General features: G+C 41.2%; 1 protein-coding gene across 5 annotated transcripts in view; it reads right to left on the bottom strand.

The window, feature by feature from the left end:
* The window catches only part of LOC137007322 (cadherin-18), a 100,674-nt gene that overhangs the window by 56,497 nt on the left and 17,956 nt on the right, over window positions 1-26,221 (bottom strand). For all 5 annotated transcript variants that reach the window (XM_067368623.1, XM_067368626.1, XM_067368624.1 and 2 more), the window contains exons 2-3: window positions 25,886-26,180; window positions 13,935-14,054 (exon numbers count right to left, since the gene is read on the bottom strand). In XM_067368623.1, coding sequence (XP_067224724.1) covers window positions 13,935-14,054; window positions 25,886-26,180 — 415 coding nt within the window. The remainder of the gene's footprint in view (window positions 1-13,934; window positions 14,055-25,885; window positions 26,181-26,221) is intronic.

Raw genomic sequence — 26,221 nt, 5'->3', positions numbered from 1 at the left:
CAGGTGTATATAAATAGGAAGCAGATGCAATCGCACTCTGTTTTTCGCTGAGGAGACAACTGGTGTCCGCGCTACAGCGAGGGTACAGAAACTGTGGCGACGGGACATACGTCTCCGTTCCCTCCTTCAGGGAACGAGGGTTACATACGTAACCGAGACGTTCCCTTTCAGTCGGTCACGTTCGACGTACGTCAGTAGTGACCGACGAATTGGGATCCCAGCTAAAGCGCCACAGTTACGAAACCCCTTCCAGTGCCCAGCGCAAGCTCAGCCGCCCATAGCACCGGCTGGTGGTGAAGGGGGCGAGGTTACACCGAGAGAGTCTACTGCTGTCTAACCACTACCCACTAAGTAAACTACACACTGGGGAAGCGAACCCGTAAGGGACGCTGCGGAGACCACTACCTACCCAATGGGGGAGGAATTTACGTGGGAATACACACATGGACTGGCCCGGGGGGGCAGTACGCATATGGAGTCCTTGGGATGGCTCCACCTGGTTAGGGGGAGACTCATCTGACAGGTGACAGCAGAGCTGGCTCTGCTAAGGGAAAGACACGGACTCGGCCCGTAGGGAGTTTTAAACCGTGGAAAATACACATATGGGACCGCTCACGTAGAGGGGTCACGACATATGGGCCCCAGCCAACAGACAGCGTCAGCGACGGATGTAGGCCTGGCATCAGACACTCCGCAATGTCCGAGCCGAAGGGGGAGGCGGAGGAACTCGACAGGGTTCGCCAAGCGGGGAACGCGACTGGAGTGAAAGTATGCACGTATCCGGCCAGTGGCGGGAATGGCATTGCAAGCCGACACTTAGAGCGGGTACAACACGTCTACCGACTAGTGGATGCGAGTACACGCGAGGATACCGGCTCTACACGTAGGCTATAAAACCTAGCGAACGTGTTAGGTGTCGCCCAGCCCGCAGCTCTCCAGATATCTGTCAGCGAGGCGCCATGAGCCAGCGCCCAGGAAGAGGCCACCCCTCTGGTGGAGTGGGCTCTCAACCCGAGCGGGCAAGGCATGCCCTGGGATTCGTACGCCAAGGCGATGGCATCCACTATCCAGTGGGCCATCCTCTGCTTGGAGACAGCCTTTCCCTTCTGCTGGCCTCCGTAACAGATGAAGAGCTGATCTGAGGTCCTGAAGCTTCGTGTTCTATCCACGTAAACGCGCAGAGCGCGGACGGGACAGAGCAAAGCTAGGGCTGGGTCTGCCTCCTCCGAGGGCAGCGCTTGCAGGTTCACTACCTGATCTCTGAAGGGAGTGGTAGGAACCTTGGGCACATATCCAGGCCGGGGTCTCAGGATGACGTGAGAAGCACCGGGCCCGAATTCTAGGCACGTTTCGTCGACCGAAAATGCATGCAGATCCCCTACCCTCTTCAGGGAAGCCAATGCAACCAGAAGAACCGTCTTAAGAGACATTAGTTTCAGGTCGCAAAGGTTCGAAGGGATGACCCCGGAGAGCTGTGAGAACCAGGGTCAAATCCCAAGAGGGTACGGAGGAAGGGCGAGGAGGCTTCAGTCTCCTGGCCCCCCACAGAAATCTGACGATCAGATCGTGTTTCCCCAGGGACTTACCCTCAACTGCATGGTGATGTGCGGCAATAGCGGCAACATACACCTTGAGGGTGGAGGGAGACAGCCTTCGCTCCAACCCATCTTGCAGAAAGGAAAGCACGGATCCGACCGAACATGATCGGGGGTCCTCTCGGCGAGAGGCGCACCATTCGACGAACAGGTTCCACTTCAACGCGTAGAGATTCCTAGTGGAAGGAGCTCTAGCGGAAGTGATGGTGTCTACGACCGCTTGCGAGAGATCACTCAGAACCTCCGCATCCCGTCCAGGGACCACACGTGGAGGTTCCACAGATCGGGACGCGGGTGCCACAGGGTGCCCCGTCTCTGAGTCAGGGGGTCCTTCCTCAGAGGAATCGGCCAGGGAGGTGCTGTCGCGAGGAGAATGAGGTCTGAGAATCAGGTCCGAGTGGGCCAGTACGGAGCCACTAACAGAACCTGCTCCCCGTCCTCCCTGACCTTGCACATGAGTTGTGCGAGAAGGCTCACTGGGGGAAACGCATGTTTGCGCAGACCCGGGGGCCAGCTGTGTGCCAGGGCATCCGTGCCGAGCGTGCCGCCGGTCAGGGAATAAAACCACTGGCGGAGGGCAGTTTCCGGGGAGGCAAACAGGACTACCTGGGCCTCGCTGAAACGCTGCCAAATCAGCTGGACCGCCTGGGGGTGGAGCCGCCACTCGCCCGCAAGTAGATGCTGCCGTGACAGCTCGTCGGCTGCACGGTTGAGCACACCTGAGACACGAGTGGCCCGAAGGGACCTCAGATCCTTCTGACTCCACAACAAGAGATGGCGGGCGAGTTGCAACATGCGACGGAAGCGTAGACCACCTTGACGGTAGGAGCGGCGTTACCGCGGCTGCAGATGCCATATGCCCCAGGAGCCTCTGAAAATCTTTCAGTGGAGCCGCTGTCCTGCACTTGAGCGAGCTCAGGCAGTTCAACACCGACTGGACGCGCACCTCGGTGAGACGCGCAGTCCGTGCGACCGAGTCTAGCTCGAGACCGAAACAAGAGATCCTCTACCCTGGGGCGAGTTTGCTCTTGTCCCAGTTGACCTGAAGACCCCACCGGCTGGGAGCTACAACCATGTCGGGTAGGACTTTGTGCTGACATGCCCGACCCTCGAACGCAGACCGACCTAGGAAGGGTCTGTGTCGAGGCAGAATCGAGACATGAAAGTACGCGTCCTTCAGGTCTATTGCTGCAAACCAATCCTGGGGACGGTCCAGGTTTGGCCGTAGCCCACCGCCCTTTTTCGGTACAATGAAGTAGGGGCTGTAGAACCCTGACTTCATATCGGCTGGAGGGACCGGCTTGATTGTATCCTTCGCCAGGAGGACAGCAACCTCCACCCGGAGAACAGGTGCACTGTCCAACGACACCTGAGTGAAGTGGACAGCCCTGAAGACCGGGGGACGCCGGGCGAACTGAATCGCATAGCCGAGTCTGATAGTACGAATGAGCCCACTGGACAGGCTGGGGAGCGCTATCCACGCTTCCAGACACTGAGCCAGCGGGACCAAAGGCACCACAGACGCACCGGGGGTGGGGCAGCAAGGCAGAGAGGGACCCGACTCGGACGGCTTGAGGGCGGCCCGGAGTGGGGTCGGACTCTGCGAGGCAGCAGTGTGCATGGGAGACGGCGCATGGGACGCGGTCTGCACCATCACACTGCCACCTGCTGGCGAATGGGGAGGGAGCTGTCAGCGGCGAGGCAGAGTCTGGCACACTGGCAGACACCCCCTGTTGTGACCTGGAGTTTGAGGAAACTGCTCTTTTTGTGGCAAAGTGGGTACCGCTGGACTCCGGAGAGCCAGCGGCGGTAGATGGACAGCCGCCACAAAATCCCCCCCGGCCCTCCTCCGGGGGTGGGAGAGCAGATGGAATACTCTCCCAAAGGGCAGGAACCTTCCGCTCCAGGTCGCCCGTCTCAGGGCCGAGTTTTCCCCGACCGCTTGCCACCTGGCTGGCAGAGACGGGCTGGGCACCACGTCCGCGCCCGGCACCCTGCTGTTTGGCTGGTGTAGGCTGCTGCTTTGCCAACTTAGCAGGGGCGGAGGAAGACGCAGGCGGGCGCCCTCGGCGACGAGCGGGCTGAGGCTGAGCCACGGGCGGCTGTGGAGGCAGCAGCGGACCGCCGTGGCATGACATGTCTGATAGCCTCAGCCTGCTTCTGTGCAGCGGAGGACTGTTGGGCACAGCTCTCCACCGCGTCGCCGAAAAGGCCGACCGGAGACACGGGGGAATCCAGGAACCGAAGTTTGTCGGTCTCCCTCATGTCTGCCAAGGTCAGCCAGAGGTGGCGTTGCTGGGCTACCAGAGTAGACATCGTCTGGCCAACAGAACGCGCTGTCACCTTCGTTGCCCGTAGGGCAAGGTCAGTGGCAGCGCGCAGCTCCCCAAGCAGCTGTTGGTCAGGACCTTCCTGGGGCATCTGCGACAGCGCTTTTGCCTGCAAAAGGGCCATCGCGTGCAGGGCAGAGGCAGCCTGCCCACAGGCACTATAAGCTTTCTCAGTCAGACCGGCTGAGAATTCACAGGCCTGGGACGGGAGACGCGGCTCACCGCGCCAGCCAGCGGCCGTTGGACACAACTGCGTCGCAACAGACCGCTCGACTGGCGGGATCTTCGCGTACCCCCTGGCTAGCCCGCCGTCCAGGGAGGTGAAGGCGGACGAGGGACCAGGCCCTGTACGAGCCCCATGCGGAGCTTGCCAAGACCTGGTCACCTCATCGTGTACTTCCGGGAAGAAAGGCATTGGGGCGGGACGCTGGATTTGACCAGTGCGACCCCCCGCCAAGTACCAATCGTCCAACCGAGATGGGCCGGGACAGGGTGGAGGGTTCCACTCAAGCCCGACGCACAAGGCGGCCCGGGAGAGCACAGCCGTGAGCTCGGGATCCGACTCGGGCAACGCTACCGACCCGGGCGGCAGCGCATCCGAATCCTCCCCCGAGGACTCAGGCTCACCTTCCGATGCAGCGATCGACATCCGATCCGCCGCCAGCACACCAAAGGTAACGGCTGGACAGTCCGTAGAGGGCCCAGCGGAAACCAACGGTGGCACGATGGGTTGCGGTGCTGATGAGGCGGCAGGGGCCCGAGGAGCGTTTCCGCTCGGCGGGGGAGCCCTGACCGTAATCCTCCGGTCACCCTTCCTATACAGCGCCGTACCGTCATTCCGGTTCCCGGGGCCGGAAAAAACGGTCGTACGCGGCATAGGAGAGGGGACCCCCGCTTCCTGAGACTTCAGGAAGGAGAGTCTCGACCTCAGCATCGCGATAGTCATGTTCCCGCAATGGGAACATGAACCATCATCAAAAGCTGCTTCAGCGTGCTGAACGCCCAAACACGAGATGCAGCGATTGTGCCCATCAGCAGGGACCAGGGAACGACCGCACCCATTAACGCACAGACGAAATGACATACTGTCAGGGTTCGTCTGTAAAGCTCTTTTAGAAGGGGAAGTCAACTCACTCGTGCTGAAGCACCCAGGGAGCGACGCGATGTGTCAGGTACACCACTCCCTGACACACCGAGGAACCGGCCCAAATCGCTACACACGCACACACTCTTTGTGTTGCTGTGAAAACAGCAGTTTTCGAGCTTATAGCTCAGCTCCTCGGGGACTCGCGACCTCGCTGAACGTGCCCTTTCACCAGCACTGAAAGCTCGCTGTAAATCCTCTTCTGAGGCAGTGTTTTAGTAGAAAACACACGAAGAAAGGAGTCTTCTAAAACAGGACACCAGTGAATGGCTCCGAAGCGAAAGACAGAGTGCGATTGCATCTGCTTCCTATTTATATACACCTGACGGGGGCGGTGCGCATTATGCAAATATCGCACGCCAATTCCATTGGCTTGTTTTAGTTTACACGAAGATGATAGGGCTCTCTAAGCGATATCCCAATTCGTCGGTCACTACTGACGTACGTCGAACGTGACCGACTGAAAGGGAACAGTTGTGTACTTTTATTTCAGGATTCCTTGATGAACAGAAAGTTCAAAAGAACAGCATTTATTTGAAATACAAAGCTTCTGTAGCATTATACACTACCGTTCAAAAGTTTGGGGTCAGTAAGAATTTTTATTTTTATTTTTTTGAAAAGAAATTAAAGAAATGAATACTTTTATTCAGCAAGGATGCATTAAATCAATCAAGAGTGGCAGTAAAGACATTTATAATGTTACAAAAGATTAGATTTCAGATAAACACTGTTATTTTGAACTTTCTATTCATCAAATAATCCTGAAAAAAAATATTGTACACAAATATTTTGTACAATTGTACACATTAAATGTTTCTTGAGCAGCAGATCAGCATATTAGAATGATTTCTGAAGGATCATGTGACACTGAAGACTGGAGTAATGATGCTGAAAATTCAGCTTTGCCATCACAGGAATAAATTACTTTGTGAAATATATTCAAATAGAAACTTTTTATATATTTTAAACTGTAATAATATTTCACAATATTACTGTTTTTACTGTATTTTTAATTAAAAAAAATGTAGCCTTGGTGAGCAGACAAAACTATATTATATTACTATATTATTTTTCTATATTAATCATCCAGCCCTAACACAAACACAGACATATAATGCTGTCAAATCAATTAATCACAATTAATTGCATCTAACATAAATCTATCTATCTATATATCATATAGAAGGGACAGGTATTTTGATAAAAGATATACAACCAAAAAAAAACTAAAAAAATAATTTAAAAAAAGCCCTGAATGGCACACAAAAGATCGATTATGATTTCAACAATCGTATGATCTAGATTCAAAAAAGGCTACACCCAATTCAAAGAGTTACTGCATTGTATATTATATTGTGATAAATATGCCTGTGATAAATATGTGCTCTTTTTTTTTTCTACGGAGGTAAAAATAGCGCAGGAGAGGTTGGTAAAATGCTGGAAAGCATTGGCGGCTGGGGAAGGCCTTGACAAACTGGCATGATTTTCTAATTTGATCAGAACAGGAAGTTTCACTAATCCTTCCTTTTAGAGACTCCCTGATCTGTGTCAGAGAAGCTCTAAACTCACACGCTAAAGCCCTCCAGACTCCCTGATCAGCAGAGAAATTAGCCTACTTATGTGTATGAGTATGTGTGTGCGTATGAGAGAGAGGTTCCTACGCTTTGCCCGTCATCGAGGCCTCTGAAATTGGGAATTCTGATTACTCCCTGGGACAAGAAAAAAGGGGAAGAAAAAGATCCGACCTCCCTTATTAACAAGCTTAACGTCTTGCTTTACGTGTGCCAGTGAGTAGGACATGTTGGGCCTCTTGCACTGCCACTAACTGATAATGAGGTATCTTCACAGAACAATTCTTTCTTTATATCTAAAGATTATGCTTTACATTTCAACAGGGATGTGTGTGACAATCATTAGCATTGTTTGCTAAGAAAACATCACTCTTAATACTGTTCAGTTAGGGTTAGTGATTTAAACAAACCCTGTTTATGCTACAGACATTAATGTTCCCTCAAATTAGTGGGGATAAAAAAAAAAAAAAAAAAAAACATAAGCATGCACTGATGAAGGCATTAACTAACCAAACAACCAACCAGAACACCAAACATTCACTAGCAACTACCTAGAACACCTTAGCAATGCTGAAAACTCCCTTGCATCATGATGGCAAGTTTTGCATATTAAACACCACTCACATTTTCCTTTCACCTAGTTAATTATTAAACTTATTCATTAGGAAGAATCACTATACTTGTTAACTGCTAGTTTATATATGAGCAGAATAAATCCCAACACTTGACATTCATTTCTCCTCTGTTTCGAATGGAAATTAACCAAATAAATAAATAAAGCCATTGCTTTTAGTTAACCACTATTTATTGTAATGGAGCTAAAGGTTGAGCACAAAGCCATAACCGTGGCATTTAACTTCTGTTTATGGTGCCTTTGTTACTGCCATCAGTTAGAGCTGAACTAAATTAAACTGTATATTACTACTATAGCATTCTCCTCCTAAATGACATGTCCTTTTCTGGCCCTGACTTTGTTATTCTTTCTGGGTGCATCTGCTGACCTCATGACCACAATCATCACATCCAGCTCAAAACAATATGGCTGCGCTTACCATATAATCAAAGCAAGATTGACTATTGACTAGCGCTTTCTCGGTCGAATTGATTCATGTGGGCCTCTCCTCTATCTCCTAGGGTGCTTTATCTAAAGTTTTTAATCCCGCTTGTCGTCTATATTTGTGTTCTCTGACATCCTGAAAGAAAGAATTTAACCGCCAATTACCAGTGAAGCCATTCAATAGCACATTAAAGGGCGGGAGGTGATAGCATCTCATTTCCAATAGATGATTTGAGTTTGCCTGCAGCTTTGAGAGCACATTAGATGTGGTGGAAATGAGCAGTGTTTGACTTTCTAATTGTGAGTTTTCTAATTGGATGACAAAAATTTACACAGTAAACAATAATCAGCACTGAATAAACCACACATACATTTTTAACTAAAACTTTCATGCAACAATAACATATACCTTAATATTTTGGATAAAAATGAAAATGAGCAAAAAATACTGTGTATATATTTTCTCTCAAAATCAATGGGGTTTTTTTTAACAGCAAGGACCAATTAAATTAATCAAAAGTGACAGTAAAGACATTTATAACATTCAAATAAAAGATAAGAATTTTTTCTACTGGCCCGGTTGGGACAGTGGTTCAAATATTTACTTGCCCCACCAAAATTTCACTGGCCCCACAATAAAAAATTAATAAAAGTAAAAGACAAGAAAATGGGCCTATAAAATAAGCACAGTTATTGCTTTCGTTGTCTTTGTTACATTTAACCTCAATAAATAGGGGTTACGACACCAAAAGCTACTAGATTAATTTATATTTTTAATATTGTCAGACAAATAAACAGTAAGTAATAAAATAGTAACAAATAATCAAATTACGATTAATAGCACAAATAAATACAACAGAACAAACATAAAAATTAAATAAATGGTGCTTTTCAAGTTTTTCATGTAGGTGTAAACAGGAGATTTTCAGGTACAGAAATTGTATCTAATGTATAACTATATAACTATAGCACAGATTAAACTTTATTAAAATTAATCAGTCAAGAGCAGTTACAGATGCATAAAAATGTTTTTAATGTTGAAAATACAAAACGGTAAATACTGTTATTTTAAATTATTAAAAAAATTAAGACATTTTAAATGTGAAATTAAACCCACCAGTAGACGGCATCGAATCACTGTTAACGAGCGAGTCATTGAGATTCAACCGATTCATTCAAATGGCTGATTCATTCAGGAAGTGTTGCTCAGAGACAAAAAACAATTCTGTGGACTTTGGAACTATTTTTGTTGGTGAAATACAGCGAAACAGATGATTTAGTGTCTTAAATGTAAGTCACTTGATATTAAGTTCTTGTTCATTAAACTGTACGGCGTACGCTGAATAAAATCAATATCACATTTGTAATCATGCTAATATTTGGAGAAAAACGGCACTCTTTGTGTAATATTGGTTAACTATATTAATTTACATAAATATAAAAGATTTACAGGGTCATTTTTGTCCCTTATCTTGAATTCGGGTGCATTCTAAAGGCATTTTAATACACTAAATCACGCAGTGAAAGCATACACTCTAAATATGCACACGCACTAGTCTAACCTACTAGACTGTCACACTACGTGCACTCAATGGTTGTGTTTTTGTTTGTTTTTTTGTAAAGTGAGGGACATACTTGATAATATCAGACTGTTAAATCAACAATTACGAAAACATAGACATAGACGATATATATCGCACACCCTACAGCACTGGCCCGATCGGGCAAGTGACCGTTTCGTCGCTGTCCAGGCGTCATTCACACTGGCCCCGGGCCATCGGGCAGTCCTTATTGTCGAGCCCTGTATCATGTACCATGGTTTCTTGATCACCAAATCAGCATATTAGAATTATTTCTGAAGGATCATGTGACACTAAAGACTGGAGTTATGATGCTGAAAATTCAGCTTTGATCACAGGAATTAATTACATTTTAAAATATATTAAAATAGAACACAGTTTTTTCACAATTTTATTGTTTTTAACAACCTGGTCTCATGACAAAAACATACCTGTGGGCACGTTTTCGCGAGTCGCAAAATACATACCAATGAGTACATATCGCTGCAGTTTCGCTCTGAAATTTCCACTGAGCGGCGCTAAAAGCATGTTCTTTTTTTTTTTTCTTTTTTTTTTGCCGGAGCAGATAATAGGGTGTATGCGGTACGTTTTTATGACTTTACTTTTTAGACGAATTGCCGCGGTTCTTGATTTGACATTTGCGCTCCGTTGCGTTTTAAAATAACTTCCCACCAACACCGCCTAAACCTACCCGATAGTGTTAACAAAAGTAAACATGACGTAAGAAGCGTCCGTTTTTCAGCTCGTTTAGATCTCTCTTTGAGCTCTTTTTTTTTTTCAGTTGCCTTTCACGGGATTCGTTCCCAGGCAGGGGGAGTCGACTCCTCGCCGTAAGTCCAACTCCGTATCGGCTGAGCTACCGAGCAAGCTTGGTTACGGCCAAAAAAATCTAAACGCATAGAGCCGCAAAGTCCAAAGTACGTTCGTTTATAAATCGGGCACTCTGGTCAGATGCGTTTTGAAGTCGTAACATGATATTGTGCGAGGAGACACCAAAACGAGTCTTTACGAATCGATAATCTGACCCCAGCCGTCATCGAAACCGTGCGTGAAAACGAGCAAAAGCGCTTATCGACGTTTTACCGGCCTCTAGCGTTCGTTTCTGTCGGAAACTGCAGCGAGACGTACTCGTCGGTACGTAATTTTGTGTCTCGCGAAAACGTGCCCACGGGTACGTCTCTCCCATGAGACCAGATTGGTTTTTACTGTATTTTTATCAAATAAATTAAACAAGCGCAATGAGCACAAGAGACCTCTTTCAGACAGACACACACACATACACACAGATCCAAACTCTTGTAGTATATAATGTTGTTTTTGATTAAATTGATTGATTAAAAAAAGATGAATTTTATTTGATGATTAGTTGGTTTTTGTCATCTAACTTCAAGCTGACACCCTTATGTTTGCTGCTTTTGCCACTGTGTAAATAATCAAGTTATATATGTACTGCATAACAGAAATTACCCATATATAAAAATATTGTGTGGGGTTAAATTAGAAACACTAGATTCATCATCTCATCAGTCAAATTCAATCATGTCAGATATTGTAAGAAATAATTGCTGCCCAAATTAATTCATGACAGCAGGAAATATCACGGAAGAATCTATATTAAAAGCAACCCTCCTCCACTATCTGTCAGAATATATTAACAAGATGCAGATTAAGGGCTGACATACAAAATAAAAAAAGTCTTGCTAACATGACCTAGGATGTCATGCATAAAACTTTGCATTACCTTCTTTAAATACAAGGCAGAATCTGCATAAACACCCACAGCACTGGGTCATCGCTTGAGCATCAGTGCTGGAACAAACTGTTGATACACAGATCTATAAATCAATCTACTTTCTCATCTTTGTGTCTCCTTTTGTATCTCCACAAGGTAGCTGAGTATGAGTATATTTAATTTCTTTAAAATAACTTGCACTGATGAATCATGCACAATAAGACCCAAAACGTGTATTACGAAACAGCATTGAAGTACTCACAGTATGCGCTGACACCTCTCTGTATATTCATTTTATACATCTCCAAATGGGATATTTGTGTCTACAGTATTAAATGTCCCAAAAGGTAGTTTGTGAGAGATTGAAAGTGAAGTATCACTAACAGGCAATGCAGTAAAGCAAGACTAAGTCAATGTTCCTTGTCTTTTTTTCTTTCTCTTTCTGAATCGGTTCTCATGTCTCCTGTCTGGATGCATTAAGTCCTTGTACACCATCTAAAATGAACTCAGTCTGGCAACACTGATACTGTCTCTCGCCACAATTCCATTAAGCATTTCATCTCTAAAAACTCTCACCAAAGTCAAGGATATGCCCGTGTGCTCTTGAGAACTGTGCGAAACAAAATTCTTCATGGTTCCCCTGCAAAGTGCTACATTCGTCTTTATAAAGGCCAAATGTTCACAAATCTGGATGGACTGTATTATCAGAGCACGAGTCTGTCAGCGCTGACGGACAGGATTTACACGAGCATGTTTGGGTGAAGGCTGTGAGGTGTCTAGAGATTTTCATCAAAATAAGCAGTATACTGTGGCCATGAATAGGTTGGGATGCATTGGTGGTGTGTGTGTGTGTGTGTGTGTGAGAGAGAGAGAGAGAGGTAGTGGAGTGTAGGGTGTTTCAGCACAAGCAAATAAGATAAAGGCACAAAGGTTGTGTTAGTATTTCAGCACCATGGACAGCGGCAATGAGTTCCTTCTATTACTACAAATGAAGGAAAACCAACAGAATGTTTGTGCAACTACTTGAAGATTTTACATGCATAATGTCAGATGTTACAAATGTTTCTGGCTTTAAAGTCAATGTGTTTGCATTTTAGCTCTGTAATCTGACACATATCCAAGTTAAACAGATATTCCTTGAACAAGTAGAGCAGGATCCTTTCCAGGATCCATCCTTTCTTTTATTCTTTCCTTTCATTCTTTTTTTCCCTTCCATTTTCTTTATATCTTTCCTTCCATCATCTTTCTTTGTCTTTGTTTCCCTTTTTTATTTCTGCCTTTTTTTCTATTCTTCCCTTGCTTCATTTGTCTGTACTTCTTTCTCTTACCTTCTTTTTATCTTTCCTTCTTTCTATCCTTCCTTTCTTTCCTCACTTCCTTCCTTCAGCACCTTTTCTCTGACTTTCATTTCCCCTTTGCTTTTCATTCCTTCATTTTTCATTTCCATTATTGCTTATTTTTTTTATTTTCCATTATTGAATTTTCCTTATTTATTTATTTTTTCTCTTATTTTTTATTTTTCTTTCCACTATTCCTTTCCCTCCTCATTTCTTCCTTCCTTCCTTTTCTCTTGTCTGTCTTCCTTCTTTCCATATATTTCATTCCTTCATTTGTTCGTTTTGCCAGCCTTCATTCCATTTCTTTCTTTCCATTTATCTTTCTTTCCTTCCTTCCTTCCTTCCTTCCATTTCTTTCTTTCTTTCTTTCGTTCTTTCTTTCATTTCCTTTGCCTGTAGTCCTTCTTTGAATTTCTCTTTCATTCCACCATTTTGCCTTCTTTCTTTCCTTCCATCCTTCGTTCCTTCCTTCCATCTCTCGTCTATCTATCTTTATTTCTATTCCTCATTCAATCTTTCCTTTGTTCCTTTTGCCTTACTTCCATTTCTCCTTCCTTCCTTCCTGTCTGTCTTTATTCTTTCATTTCTCTTTCATTTCTTTGTTCCTTTTGCCATCTTTCCTTCAATTTCTCCTTCCTTCCTTCCTTCCTTCCTTCCTTCCTTCCTTCCTTCCTTCCTTCCTTCCTTCCTTCCTTCCTTCCTTCCTTCCTTCCTTCCTTCTTTCCTTTTCTTTTGTCTGTCTTCCTTCTTTCCATTCCTCATTCATTCCTTCCTTTGTTCCCTTTGCTTTCCTTGCTTCCATTTCTCCTTCCTTCCTTCCTTTTCTCTTGCCTGTCTTTCTTTATTTCTATTCCTCATTCAATCATTCCTTTCCTCTGTCTTCCTTCTTTCCATTCCTCATTCATTCCTTCCTTTGTTCCTTTTGCTTTCCTTCCTTCCGTTTCTCCTTCTTTCCTCCCTCCCTCCTTGTCTGTCTTTATTCTTTCGTTTCTTGCATTCCTTCCTTTGTTCCTTCCTTCCATTTCTCTTGTGTCTTCATTCTTTCCATTTCTCTTGCCTTCATCTCACTTTTCTTCCTTCTTTCTATCTTTCCATCCTATTTCTTTTTTCCTTGACAAACACAAACTGTGCCTCTATTAACATTTAATGGTTCCTTGTAAAAACCCTCAAACAATGTCCACCTCTAATGAACACTAAATCCATCGCAAGGCACTCTGAATCTCTTTCTCTCTTCTACCGTCTGTCTCTATCCCTGAAAGCCTTTACACAATGTTCTCTCCACCTCATTCTCCAGGGATGCTCTCCATTATAGAGCCAAGATCCAAACAATACTGCACGCATGTCAAGCTCTATTTCTGCACAGTAAAAGGTGCCGGTGGTGTATTGTATTGCTCACAGCTGTTTTCTGATGAACAAGCTTCAGTCTAATATGAACAACTCATATAAAAAGGTGAGGCAAATCCCCTGTGTGTACTTTTTAATTGTACACCTACTAGACAAAATGCACCAGCAGCTCTAAACCTTCAAGCAATAAAAGCACTTTGAACAGAGACACTATGGACACTATGAACAGAAGTCATGAATTTACCAGTTTTGGGGTCGACGGAGAAGTACGGTTGTCCGTGCAAAACGCTGTACACCACCCGCGCACTGTTTCCATACGTAGGGTCATCTGCGTCTGTTGCTGTGACTTGAAAAACTGATGTACCTGCAGAAAGAGAGATTAAAGCATTGGTGCATGTGTTTTAAGGGCAGAATTCATTTACTTAATGTGTTTGTGTGGCACAATGTGTGGGAGAACAAAAATATCAAATTAAACAAAACACAAGTGGACTGTCCAAAACTATTCCTTAAACACCATCACATTTTCTTCATGTAGACCTAAAATAAGTCCCTCAAACACCAGGAGGGTTTCTCCACTGTTTCTGCTCAGATTAAGTCAACAAAGATTAAAGACAGGCTGGAAATGCAGTTGTGTGCTTTGTAATCTCTCTCTGTGTCTTTTAAGTCCTCTCATTCCCTGCTTTGTCTTTGCTCATTTCAGCCATCCGCTTACAGTCTGTCTTTCTAGCATTCTTTTTTACCCCCCTCCAGCTGACAGTAGATTCCTTGCGCTGGCTCGGGTCACATTTCTCATCTGCACTTGTTCTTGCTCACTTTCATCACAGCTCACCAGGTTCAATCCATCCATCTGCATTGTCTGGTGCTGACTTACTGCAAACACCACAAAACATTTAATGCAGTTTTGAGGGCTGAGGCGTAAAATAGGATTATGGAGGCAGAATCTTGAATTTTCTTTTTTATCTTTCTCAGTCTACTTGCAGTGTTAAATTCTCTCTCTCTCTCTCTCTCTCTCTCTCCACACACACATTTTATTTATGCCTTGTTTTCAAGTATTTTTATTCTAGTATATAGCAGATTTTTGTTCTATATTGTTGAATTGTATTGAAAAAAGAAGTTTGGGATGGATAAAATAAAATGAAATAAAATAAAAACTAACCACATATAAATCACAAATTCATTTTGTCATTTTGATTTCCTGAAGAAAACGACATTTCGAGACGATTACTTGAGAAGAAAACTGTGTAAGATATTAGATTTTTTTCAAAACAAAACAGAAAGCATTTAAAGAACTCGTTGTCATACAAGAGACAGCAACCCCAGAATGCACTACAGTGGATGAAATCAGAGAAATAGGCAAAATCATTTTAAATGTATTTTCTTAAATACTGAAAAGCATCAAATTTGTTTAGTGCAATTAAAAAATCACATAGGACGTTCAATGACAGGCAGCTCACTAGGTTTCAGAATAAAGCAACTAAAACTAAAAAATGAAAATATATCGTATATTAATGATGTTTCTCATTCTATGCATAAATCTAACATACTTTAGTGAAGTATCTGCTTAAAGGGGACCTATCATACCTATTTTGCAAGATGTAATATAAGTCTCTGGTGTCCCCAGAATGTGTCTGTGAAGTTTCAGCTCAACATACCCCACAGATCATTTATTATAGCTTGTCAAATTTGCCCCTATTTGGGTGTGAGCAAAAACACACAAAGTTTTTGTGCGTGTCCCTTTAAATGCAAATGAGCTGCAAATGAGCTTTAACAGCTCATGCTTCAGTTGCTCAACAACAACAAAGCTGGACAATCTCATGCAGCCAAAATGATGTCAGTAATGGTGTTCAGCCTTACATTGTTCAAACCGGAGTCGACACTGATGGAGAGACTCGGGAAGAAGTTACAACTTTTAGAATGAAACTGAATGTTTCTGAATGGTTAGTGGATAAATGTATGCAGTTTCTGATGAAGTTGATTCAACTCATCGATTAGCATGTGCCGTCATGTTAATCTTTTGTGCAAATCCAGCGTTAAATTGACCCTTGTTTGTGAAGCAGTCCGGTGTAAAATGACAGCATGGTAGCTAAACTCTCCTGCAACAACTCTTCCTCTTCTCTAAAGCAGCCCAACATGGCCTCACCCCCTTTGTTGTGTGTTTCCGGGGGGAGGGTTTATGTAAATTTTGGGCTTTGTGATGTCACCAGCCCGGGAAGAAGCTGTTTGTTGTAGTCTTTACTTTACAGATGTTGTTTATGCTTAGACAGCAACATTACACACTAACTATAGTTAAAAAAGTGAAATCGTAATTAAGGACCCCTTTAAAGCAAGGGAAAACTATATGCTAATAGGGTAAGAAAAATAAACTTATTTCAGGATATACTGTCTGAACAAAAGTCTCATTATCTTACACGATTTTGCTTCTTGTGTAAATTTATCTTGTTTTAATGATGTTTAAGTATTTCTATAAAAAAAAACCAAGACCACAAGACTGATTTTCTGCAGTATTCTCTTGTGTTGAGACTCAGTCGGAGTAAAGTTGAAAAGCTGTGTTCTCCCACAAAGACTTTCAAAAGCTTTTCAATTACGGTCAGCACTCAGTGTAATGCACACGAGAGAGACAACGTTCACTGGTTTCTGCATAGTTCAACAGCATAAAGACCTGATAGCTGCAATTACTGTTACCGCTTCAGATAAGTGTAATTTTAGTTCTAATCCTGAAGCTTCAGTGGGTTAAAATGAGTTATCTCATCCCTCTGTACTGTATCCAGCTCTCAGCTTCAGTAAAAACATTTCTATCAGAGTCTAGCAGCAGCTGAAAAGTTGCTGAAACAGCTTGTCTAGAATTTTCTGATGAGTGTGTCTCTGAGGGCCAGCAGATGAACCGTGTATGTGTGTGTGTGTGTGTGTGTGTGTGTGTGTGTGTGTGTGTGTGTGTGTGGAGGGAGTAATATTTCTGCACCACTAATAAAGATATTGAGTTTTTTAAAAACTCCCAATCAAAATTGTACCCGTAAAAATAAATTATAGTAAAACTGCAACGCAAGCAGCGGCTACTAAGTGGGAAGCTGGGTAATATTTAGAATTCAATACTGATCTTCTGCTGTTTAACATGGCTATACACACTCAGCAGTCACTTTATTAGTTACCCCTGCTGAAAAGGACCAGCTTACACCAGCATGAATTTCCAAGGCCGGCTTTGGTGCAAATATTTTGACTTGTTTTCCTGTTAAAACTCCTTAAAACAAGATACACTTACAAGTCTTAAGATATTAAGACTAGCTTTCATAGATTGTATCATGAATAAAAGTTTTTTTTTTTTTTTTTTGCCTTATTGTATAGGTGGATTTATTCACTTGTTTACATTTAAAAGATAAAGATAGCGTTTCTGACAACTAATCTTATGCAGTGTTGCTTCAAGTACATTTATTTTTAGATATTTGTGACCCATCACAGAAACCAGGTACACAAGTCGGCAGCACAACTATTGAGCAAACTGAGAAAGAAGCGTTTTGGGTTTTTTTTCAAAATTGGTGATTTTCGTTTTTTTGCAGAATCTGTTAGTTGAGATCATGAAGAAGCATCTCTGTGTTTTAGATAGCAGTATTGGTTTATTTAAAAGCGTACATTTTGAGGTTGAAATCGGCTTGTTTTTCAGAGATTCTATCTCGCAGTAGGGGCGTGTCATTGTCTGTTTGTATTTCCATACTGGAATCGGATACGCCGCTTTTGTTTCTTTTGTTATTTCCGCCGCTCTCCAAGTGAAGCGTGGCTACTTATTTATGCAGCGCTCTGGCCGGCTCTAGTTGATATCAAAATTTAATGAAGATGGACGGCGCAAAGAATATCGCAGACGAGCTGAACCGTGGCCGTTACACCGAAAATGTTTTGAAGTACAACATACGGCTGGATTCTTTAGCTGCGGAAAAAGAGTGGCAGGACATGCAAATTATTGGACATTTAGAGGCAAACAGACGCATAGTGCAAACTTCGGAGATGGTTACATCCACAAAGAAGACCCCGACAAAAAGAAAGTGTGCCCGAACAATTTATTTCATTGGAGGCAACAAGATCTTTTCTGTTTTTTATGGGGTGAGTTTCCATAAACATCAAAGTTTGTCGTTTTGTGTTCATTCTAAGAACACGTAGGCTACACGTTATCTCACGTGTCTATTGTTATTAGCTAGCTCAGGACTGTCGTTTTAATTGTAATCGTTAGCATCGTATCACTTGCCAAAAAAACCCATTATTAAAGTATAATGGGCTTTTAGATGGTAATGTTAGCATGTTAATTTGAATAACGCTTCAACTGCTGGAATTGACTGGTGTGAATGACTTAGCTCATGTAAACCTTACTATTCTTGAATTGAATGTGACACTAATAATTTTAGCCAGTTACTACTTCTTAACAAGGATTTACTAATGTAATAGTAAATGTATCAGATTAAATTCCTACGTAAGTAAAAGTGTAACGTTTCCGTAGCCGTAAAATGTGCGTTATAAGTCAAAAGTTAAAGTATTTAAGAGTTTAATGTACAGGATTTTTTTAATCCTTTGACTCAAACCAGGTCTAACCACTAACTGAGGTCTAAACCAGGACTATACGGTTATCACAGAATCCTGTTCAAAAAGTTCTAATGTCAAAAAAGATAAATTACTGACATTTACAATGCACATTATCCTTTATTATTAATAGTATGTGGTCCGATTTTTCCCGTTGCGTCTGTCGTTGCTATGCAACCATGCAGCTTTCCAGGGGGCTTATCTAGAGATGTAAATGAGCCCTATTGTCACTCCCAGCAGGTGAGAACAGGCGAGAACTGCAAAATATTTAGGTCATTTTCTGCCCTTTGAGCTTTTTTGAGTGCCTACCTTCAAATGGCCACAACTTCTCCAAATATTATCAGATTTCCATGTGTTACACAGCATTGGAAAGCTTGGAGACTACACTTTCAGAATCTGTGAATAACTCAAAATGCCCCAGAACCGACTTGTGTCCCTACTTTCCGTGACTGGTCACATTTTAAAATGACACCAACATACTCATTAAAAATATGATTTTTATGTTATGTCTTTAAGGAAAGCTAATATGTCTTTTATAAAGAAGCATGTCAACATTAATCAGGGTTTTTTTTTTTTTTTTTTTAATCAAAGTAATAAAATGTTATGTTGCAAAAATAAGTATGCCCTCCTGAAAGTTACACAACAAAACTAAATGCAAGTTAGGTCATTTTTGATCAATAGGTGAGTATGTTGAAGCAAAACATTATTTTCTCAACAATTAAAAGTGTAATATAGGCCACTGAATCACTCTGAGACTTAATGCTGACAACAATGGTACAACTTGGGAGAGAATTGCCGGAAGACTTATTTCTGTGCACAAAAGAGGACACGGGTACAAGAGGATTACCAAAGCAATATATGAAGTGTAAAAATACAGCAAAAGTAACACAGACGCTCAAAAATAATCGACCTGTGACAAAGCCCTTGAAACATAGGCCTTCACTTTAAGCTTTCATTTTATGATTTTTTGCAAAGAAAAGAGCAGGAGAAATACCAAGCAAGTGTCACAGAACTGAAAAAAGCTGTGAGAAGAGTTACACAGTAAGACGTAATGTGTATTGTTGTTGTCCACACAGGAACTACTTACTGCAGCCAAAGCACAAAAAACTCATTTAGTCTTTTCCAAGGCCCATATTAACAAAATATAGACTTCTGGTAATCCATACTTTGGACTCATGAGAACAAATCAATCATTTTTGATCTAACAGCATACAAAATGTATGCCATTGCAAGGAGTAGGAGTACAGTGAGAAGTGCCTGGTTCCCACAGTGAAGATCGGTGCAAGTGAAGTTCTTATATTGGGATGCTTGAGTGCTTAAGGAGTGGGAGAATTGTGCTTAATCAGTGGTGTAATAAATTCACACACACAACTGTGTGATGTAATATAAAATCTTGATGCTACCTTCTCCTTATTCCCTGCACTGTTGGGCACTTTTTCAGCTTGACTGCAATGACTCTATACATCCCCCCCCAAGGTGAAAATCCTTCAGTAGACAAGTATTTCACCTGACCTTAAAGGGTTAGTTCACCCAAAAAATGAAAATTATGTCATTAATTACTCGCCTTCATGTCGTTTCAAACCCAACTTTCATTCATCTTCAGAACACAAATGAAGATCTTTTTGATTAAATCTGAAAGCTTTTTGTCCCTCCATAGACAGCCTTCATGTCATTCCAAACCCGTAAGACTTTCATTCATCTTCAGAACACAAATGAAGATCTTTTTGATTAAATCTGAGAGCTTTTTGTCCCTCCATAGACAGCTATGCAACTGACAATTTGACGCTTCAAAAAGTTCATAAAGAGATCATAAAACAAATCCATATGTATTGAGCGTCAAAAGTGTCAGTTGCATAGGAAGGGACAGAAAGCTCTCAGATTTCATCAAAAAGATTTTCATTTGTGTTCAGAAGATGAATGAATGGATTTGGGACGACATGAGGGTGAGTAATTAATGACTCCATCCATCCATCCATCCATCCATATTTAATAGCCAGCAAAGACCCGTCCTAATACACACTTCAGAATGACCAGAGGATTAAGTAGTAGTGGACGCAATGTATACATGATATGTATGATAAGTATTGACTATTATAGGATGTATATGTTTGCAGTAATGGTCCTCTCACAGTCCTCATTATCAGACCCTCTAGTTTCTCAGAGCTGAAAGGTCTGGCTCGTATCCAATAAATTCAAACGCTAAGAGACAAACAATCAACACACAATTAGATCCAGAACGCACTCAAACGCACAGGGAATATTGACAGCAGTGGACTAGTGCTGCGTGGGGACATGAGTGTTACTGTCCAGACGGGCTCAGTCTGCTCAAAGATGCTTACAGATAAACGCCTCCAAACACTCAGCCTCAGAAATAAGAGGAAACAACACTAATTATTCATTTCCCTCTTCTTCTGTCAATCCTTGTTAGCACAGCATCTCTTCTCCATGTATCCCATCAATACTAATCGACTGAGCATGTCTTCCAACAGCTTCAAATGTCAGCTGAGGTGATGCTATGCTGGTGGACAAACTTTGGGTTAGCTGGTTAGTAAGCAATGAATGTTATAAACCAGGTAGCACTAATAGCAAAGAGTTTCTGTCCCTATGGAAACATTTTCTGTGCTAATCCCAATGTGAATGTTGTGTTTACTTAGATACAATCGAAATAAACATGTTTACCAAAACAGAAATAAAATCCCACAGTGGATATGTGGAGATGAGTTAATTAACAGTGCAGTCTGCGGTACGTGTACCCTTGTACCCTTGTACCCTTGAATCTGTGTGTGCTGCAAAAAAAAAAAATAAAAATTAAATAAAAAAAACAATATAAACAAAACTTTTTCTCAATGAGCATCTATCTATCTATCTATCTATCTATCTATCTATCTATCTATCTATCTATCTATCTATCTATCTATCTATCTATCTATCTATCTATCTATCTATTATTTATCTATCTATCTATCTATCTATATGTATATATACTAGTGCTGGGCAACGATTAAATATTTTAATCGCGATTAATCGCGCAATTTTTCTGCGATTAATCGCGATTAATCACAGCATGCACAAAATTCAATAATGAAATCAAAAGTAATGTTTTGCGTAATTTTATTCTTTCAAAGTACTGCTGTATGAACAAAAGTGCAATAGAGAATACGAACCGACGTCACACCTCGTTGCATGCCGGAGTGGCGCCACCATTTTGACAGGATCGCCCTCTATTACTCGTACTGAAATTAATACGGATTCTTGCTTACCTTTTGTTTTGTTTCTGCCATTAAGTGGAACGTTAACATTTTTAATGGTATCGTTTGCATGGAATAGAAGCTATTTTATCGCATCGCATGATCATTTTATTTATTTTTTCACTGAAGTTTTGTAGGATTTCGTTTACAGTGTTGATCTGTTTACCGTGTCGCATGCTGGGCGCTCACTGCTGCTTCAGCCATCTTATGAATATCATCGTATGAATATCCAAATAAATCTATGTAATTAACACACTGAGAAAAGTCGATTCATTTATTTGTTGGAAAAATTTAAATGATGCTTAACCGAGCATATTGAGTAGGCCTACAATTGTTGTCATTGTAATCCCCCTTTTTCCTTAATCACAGATGAGGAGAATCAGAGATTATGGGTCAAATTCAGCGGACAGACGGACACGAACACACTGTATTTTTATATTAATTTTAACAAATGACAACCACACTAAGCTACCTTTATAAAACCGTTATGAAGAAAATGTATAAAATGGTTACATTTTAAGTGATACTGAAAGTTTATATTTTGGTGTCATCCGTTTTTCTGCATGTGCTTTATTTGTAAACAGAATTTGGTATCTTTAATATCAGTCTAAGTGCATTAAGCGTTTTCTTGAGATGACATGAGAGGAAACCGTTTAAGATATAAACGTGCTGCATTCATATTTTGGGCTCATTTGTGTATCTCCACACAGTATGCTTTAATAAACATGTACAGAATTGTTGGTCACATGAAGCGTTTGTTAAGCATTTGAATGTCCCTGTCAAGTTCTGCTAATTCACGAGCGCAGTGAGAGTCAGACTCGCAAAGGTAATGTTAATTATTAAACCAAACGAAATCAAAACGTTCAAAAACACTTAGCAATGTGATTCTTTTATTGAGTCATAAGCAGAGGGTACCTTTTTCCATTTTTCTGTCCGCACCAGATATTTTCTTTTTCGCGCTGTAGCTCTCTTAGGCACACAACAAATGCTTTCATTGGTTGAGACGCGTGATGACGCTCATCCCAAGCAGCCAGTAGCCTACTGATAAACATCCCACCCCTCCTGTGACCCATGGTTTGTGTTGTATTCGGTTGTAGTCTATCTATGTGTATTCAAACGCAGTGAGCAAAGGACTTTCAAAATAAAAAGTACGTTAACGTGCGATAAACTAATTGTCGGCGTTAATTAATTAATGCGTTAACGCGATAAAAACACGTTAACTTGCCCAGCCCTAATATATATATATATATATATATATATATATGAGAGATAGATATTTTCTTTTTGAATATTTGCTGCTCAAGAAGCATTTCTTGTTATTATCAATGTTGAAAACAGTTGTGTCCTTTTTTCAGGATTCCTTGATAAATAGAAAGTTCAAAAGAACAGCATTTATCTGAAATACAAAGCTTTTGTAACATTATACACTACACTATACATTATACATTATACACTTGGGGTCAGTAAGAATTTTTTTATTAAGAAATTAATACTTTTATTCAGTAATAAAACATTGTTTAGTATGTTTTTAAAGCTATTTTAAATATGAGGACTCATGAAATTAAGTAAATCATGAAAACAAGCACACACACACACTTTTATGTTAGATGTGATTAATCGATTTGACAGCACTAATATTTGTGCTTAAAACAAGAATAAAATATGTAAGGAAAATATTTGTATTAAAAGTAAAAAAAAAATGAGACAAATACAGCCTGGTTTATGGGGGTCTCCACTAGCAGTAGCATAGTATGGAGCAGTATTTTGCTGCCTTCACTCAAATCAAAACCCAAATCAAAGCCAGTTGACTGGATTCATCTGTTTTTCAAATGTTTGAATTGTATTTTTGGAGGAAGAAGGAAGGAATCAATCAGATGAGACTGATATCCTATAAAGGCAAAGCATCACCTCGAGACAAAACTAATCTGTGATGGTCAAGTGGATAGTACAGCTCTAACATAACAGCGACGTGTTCTATAAGACATCTATAATTGGGATTCTGAACCCACTCTGCGCATGAATCGCCAACAGTAATGGACAACAGCCAGGCAATAATAGACTCCTTCAACATTGATTGCAGCTGGTCCTCAAATCTTACGATACCACAGATCATTGTATGGGCTTCTGTTGCTACAGCAACAGCCAATTGGGACCTAAATAAACAATAAACAAAGCTTTCTAAACCCACAGGCCATAATCTCCACCAAGAAGTGTTGCGTGCTGCCAAAATAAAGAGAAATATTTCAATTGTACATGCAAGCCAGGAATATAGCCTTCAAGACACTTAAAGAGATCAGAAAAAAACATATCTGGCATGACTGCGTGTGAAATCATGTTCCACAGTGACATAGCTGTACATATTACACTAACTCTTTTAATTCTGATATATTAATAATATAATACGCATTTCAAGAAATCAACAGTGACATCCTGTGTGTGGGAGAAGCGTTCCTCAAAGGCTGTTCCGAACCTTAACTTAGATGGGAAAATTACTTTTCCCATCATTTTCTTTGGAAGTAAAAATAAATAAATAAATAAATAAATAAATACATAAACAATTTGCAAAACTAATCATCTTAACCTCTCTATTATGTTGCTTTAGTGCTATTAAAAAAAAAAAAAAAAACCCTGTCAATGATATGAAATATACTGCTCAATGAATACAACATTTTCTAAAATCACTGTAATACACATCACATCGTAATTTCAATTTTGGAATAAATGGTTATTAAGATTATTTCGCTTGTTCATGCTTTGAAATGAGATTATTTTGCTTGCTTACCCCATTGGCAGGTTATTTTGCTTGTTTTAAGGGAAAACTTACTTAATTTAGACTTATTTTGTCGGAAATAAGACAAAAGGTGTGTCCCAATTCGCGTACTTGTGCACTATTCTATGACGTTTTTAAGTACAAATAGTGCAGTAGTGCGTTCACACTGAAAATTCCAAAAAGAAAAAGTGCACTTTAAATACCCGGATGATGCACTAAATTAACGGAAAAAACGAAGTTTGGAATGTTGGACACTTCATGCACTCAACTGTCGCAGCTTTAATTGTGTTAAATGACAAAATAACCTTATACAATTCACGCACTACATGGATGAGTGCATAGTGCACAAGTACATAGTGTATAAGTGCATAGTGTGTAGTGCGTCATTTGGGACGCAACTAATAATTTTTACTCGTCTAGAAAATGCTTCTTGATTTAAGAATTTTAAGATATTTGGACTAGAAACAAGACAAAAACTCTAAGTAAGAAAAGCTTCTTTTTTTTTTTTCACTGTAATTGTCTTCAATTAAGCAGCATTCAACAAATGTAACTGAGTTCATGATTTAATGTATTGACTTATCCCACTTTAGTATTTCTATCACATTTAACCGCACAAACCCCCTGCAGTTCCATCACAAACCCCTAGGGGTTCGCAAACCCTGGGGAAACCCTGCTGTAAGAGAATCTCTCACTCTCTCTATATATTTTTTTCACAGTTTCTCTAAGTGGAAGTGGGGCATTCCGGAGAAAGCATGAGCATATAGTGCTCTCAAAGAGCTATGGGGCTCCTGAGGGAATTCCAGCCGCAAAACACAAAACAACAGGATAAAAGCCATGGGGTGGGTAGAAAAAAGCCGTCTGACTTGTGAATGGAGTGAATCAGGGAGATTTGAATTAGAAGTGATGGATCGTAGAGAGTGACAGCTTATAAGTTTGCACCAGTACAAGCCTCTGGTTATAATCGTTTTTTGACAGCTATGTTTTTTAAAAGCCATTTCAATTTTCACAAGGCTTTTTTACAGACAGGAATGGACCCAATCACCCAAACATTTTAGACAGGTTGAGCAAAATACTATTCACTTCTCCTCAGAAAAAAGTGAGAAAAAATGTCATTGGTTTGGACCAGCAAAGAAACATTTGCTCAGAGAAACGTAGTAATGTAAGAGGTTGTAAGATGGTCCATAAAGACCAAAAGTCAAAAGAACCTACTTTCCTGTATTTATATGGCTTAAGTCTCTGCTTCAATGTAAATCTATAGGAATTTGGTACCAGCTTGATAAGAAATCATATGAACAAGGTACTGATGCAGTATTTTTCAATTGATTCACTTGTTTATACATAAAATAAGTGACAAGAAAAATGCCAGAACAGTAAGACAAAATACACTTGCATTAAAAATACTTTCTATTAAAACAAGTCCTACTTACTTATGAAGTACTTCTACATAATTTAATCTTGTTTTAAAGATTTTTAGATATGTTAACTGGATAATTAGACAAAAATACATGTTACGAGTAACATATGATTAGGTTTATCAAATGACTGCAAAGACTTTTCATAACATTTTCAAAAAAAATTGAAAGAAAACATTTTACAGGAAAAACAAGGAAATCTCACCAACTTCCGACATCTCAGGCACAGATGTGACAAATGGTCCGTCTGGGAATTTGGGAGCGTTGTCGTTAATATCCTGAACTTTTATAATGAACTCTGACTCTGGCTCAAGGGGTTTATTGTTGTTGCGGTCGATGGCCTGTGCGTGAAGAACATAATGTGATTTCTTTTCCCGGTCCAGACTCTTGGTGGCGTGGATGTCTCCCGTTACCTCGTTGATGATGAAGATACTTCCTGCTCCTTCACCACTAAGGATGTACCTGACCGAACCATCGCCTTTGTCTGAATTAGAATGCAGCTGAAATGAGAGACAAGGAAACATTGGTGTGTGACTACTGA

This window comes from Chanodichthys erythropterus, chromosome 19 (assembly GCF_024489055.1).
Source record: "Chanodichthys erythropterus isolate Z2021 chromosome 19, ASM2448905v1, whole genome shotgun sequence".
Lineage (NCBI taxonomy): Eukaryota > Metazoa > Chordata > Actinopteri > Cypriniformes > Xenocyprididae > Chanodichthys > Chanodichthys erythropterus.
The sequence above is the reverse complement of the archived record's forward strand: the minus strand, read 5'-3'. Positions and strand labels throughout refer to the sequence as shown.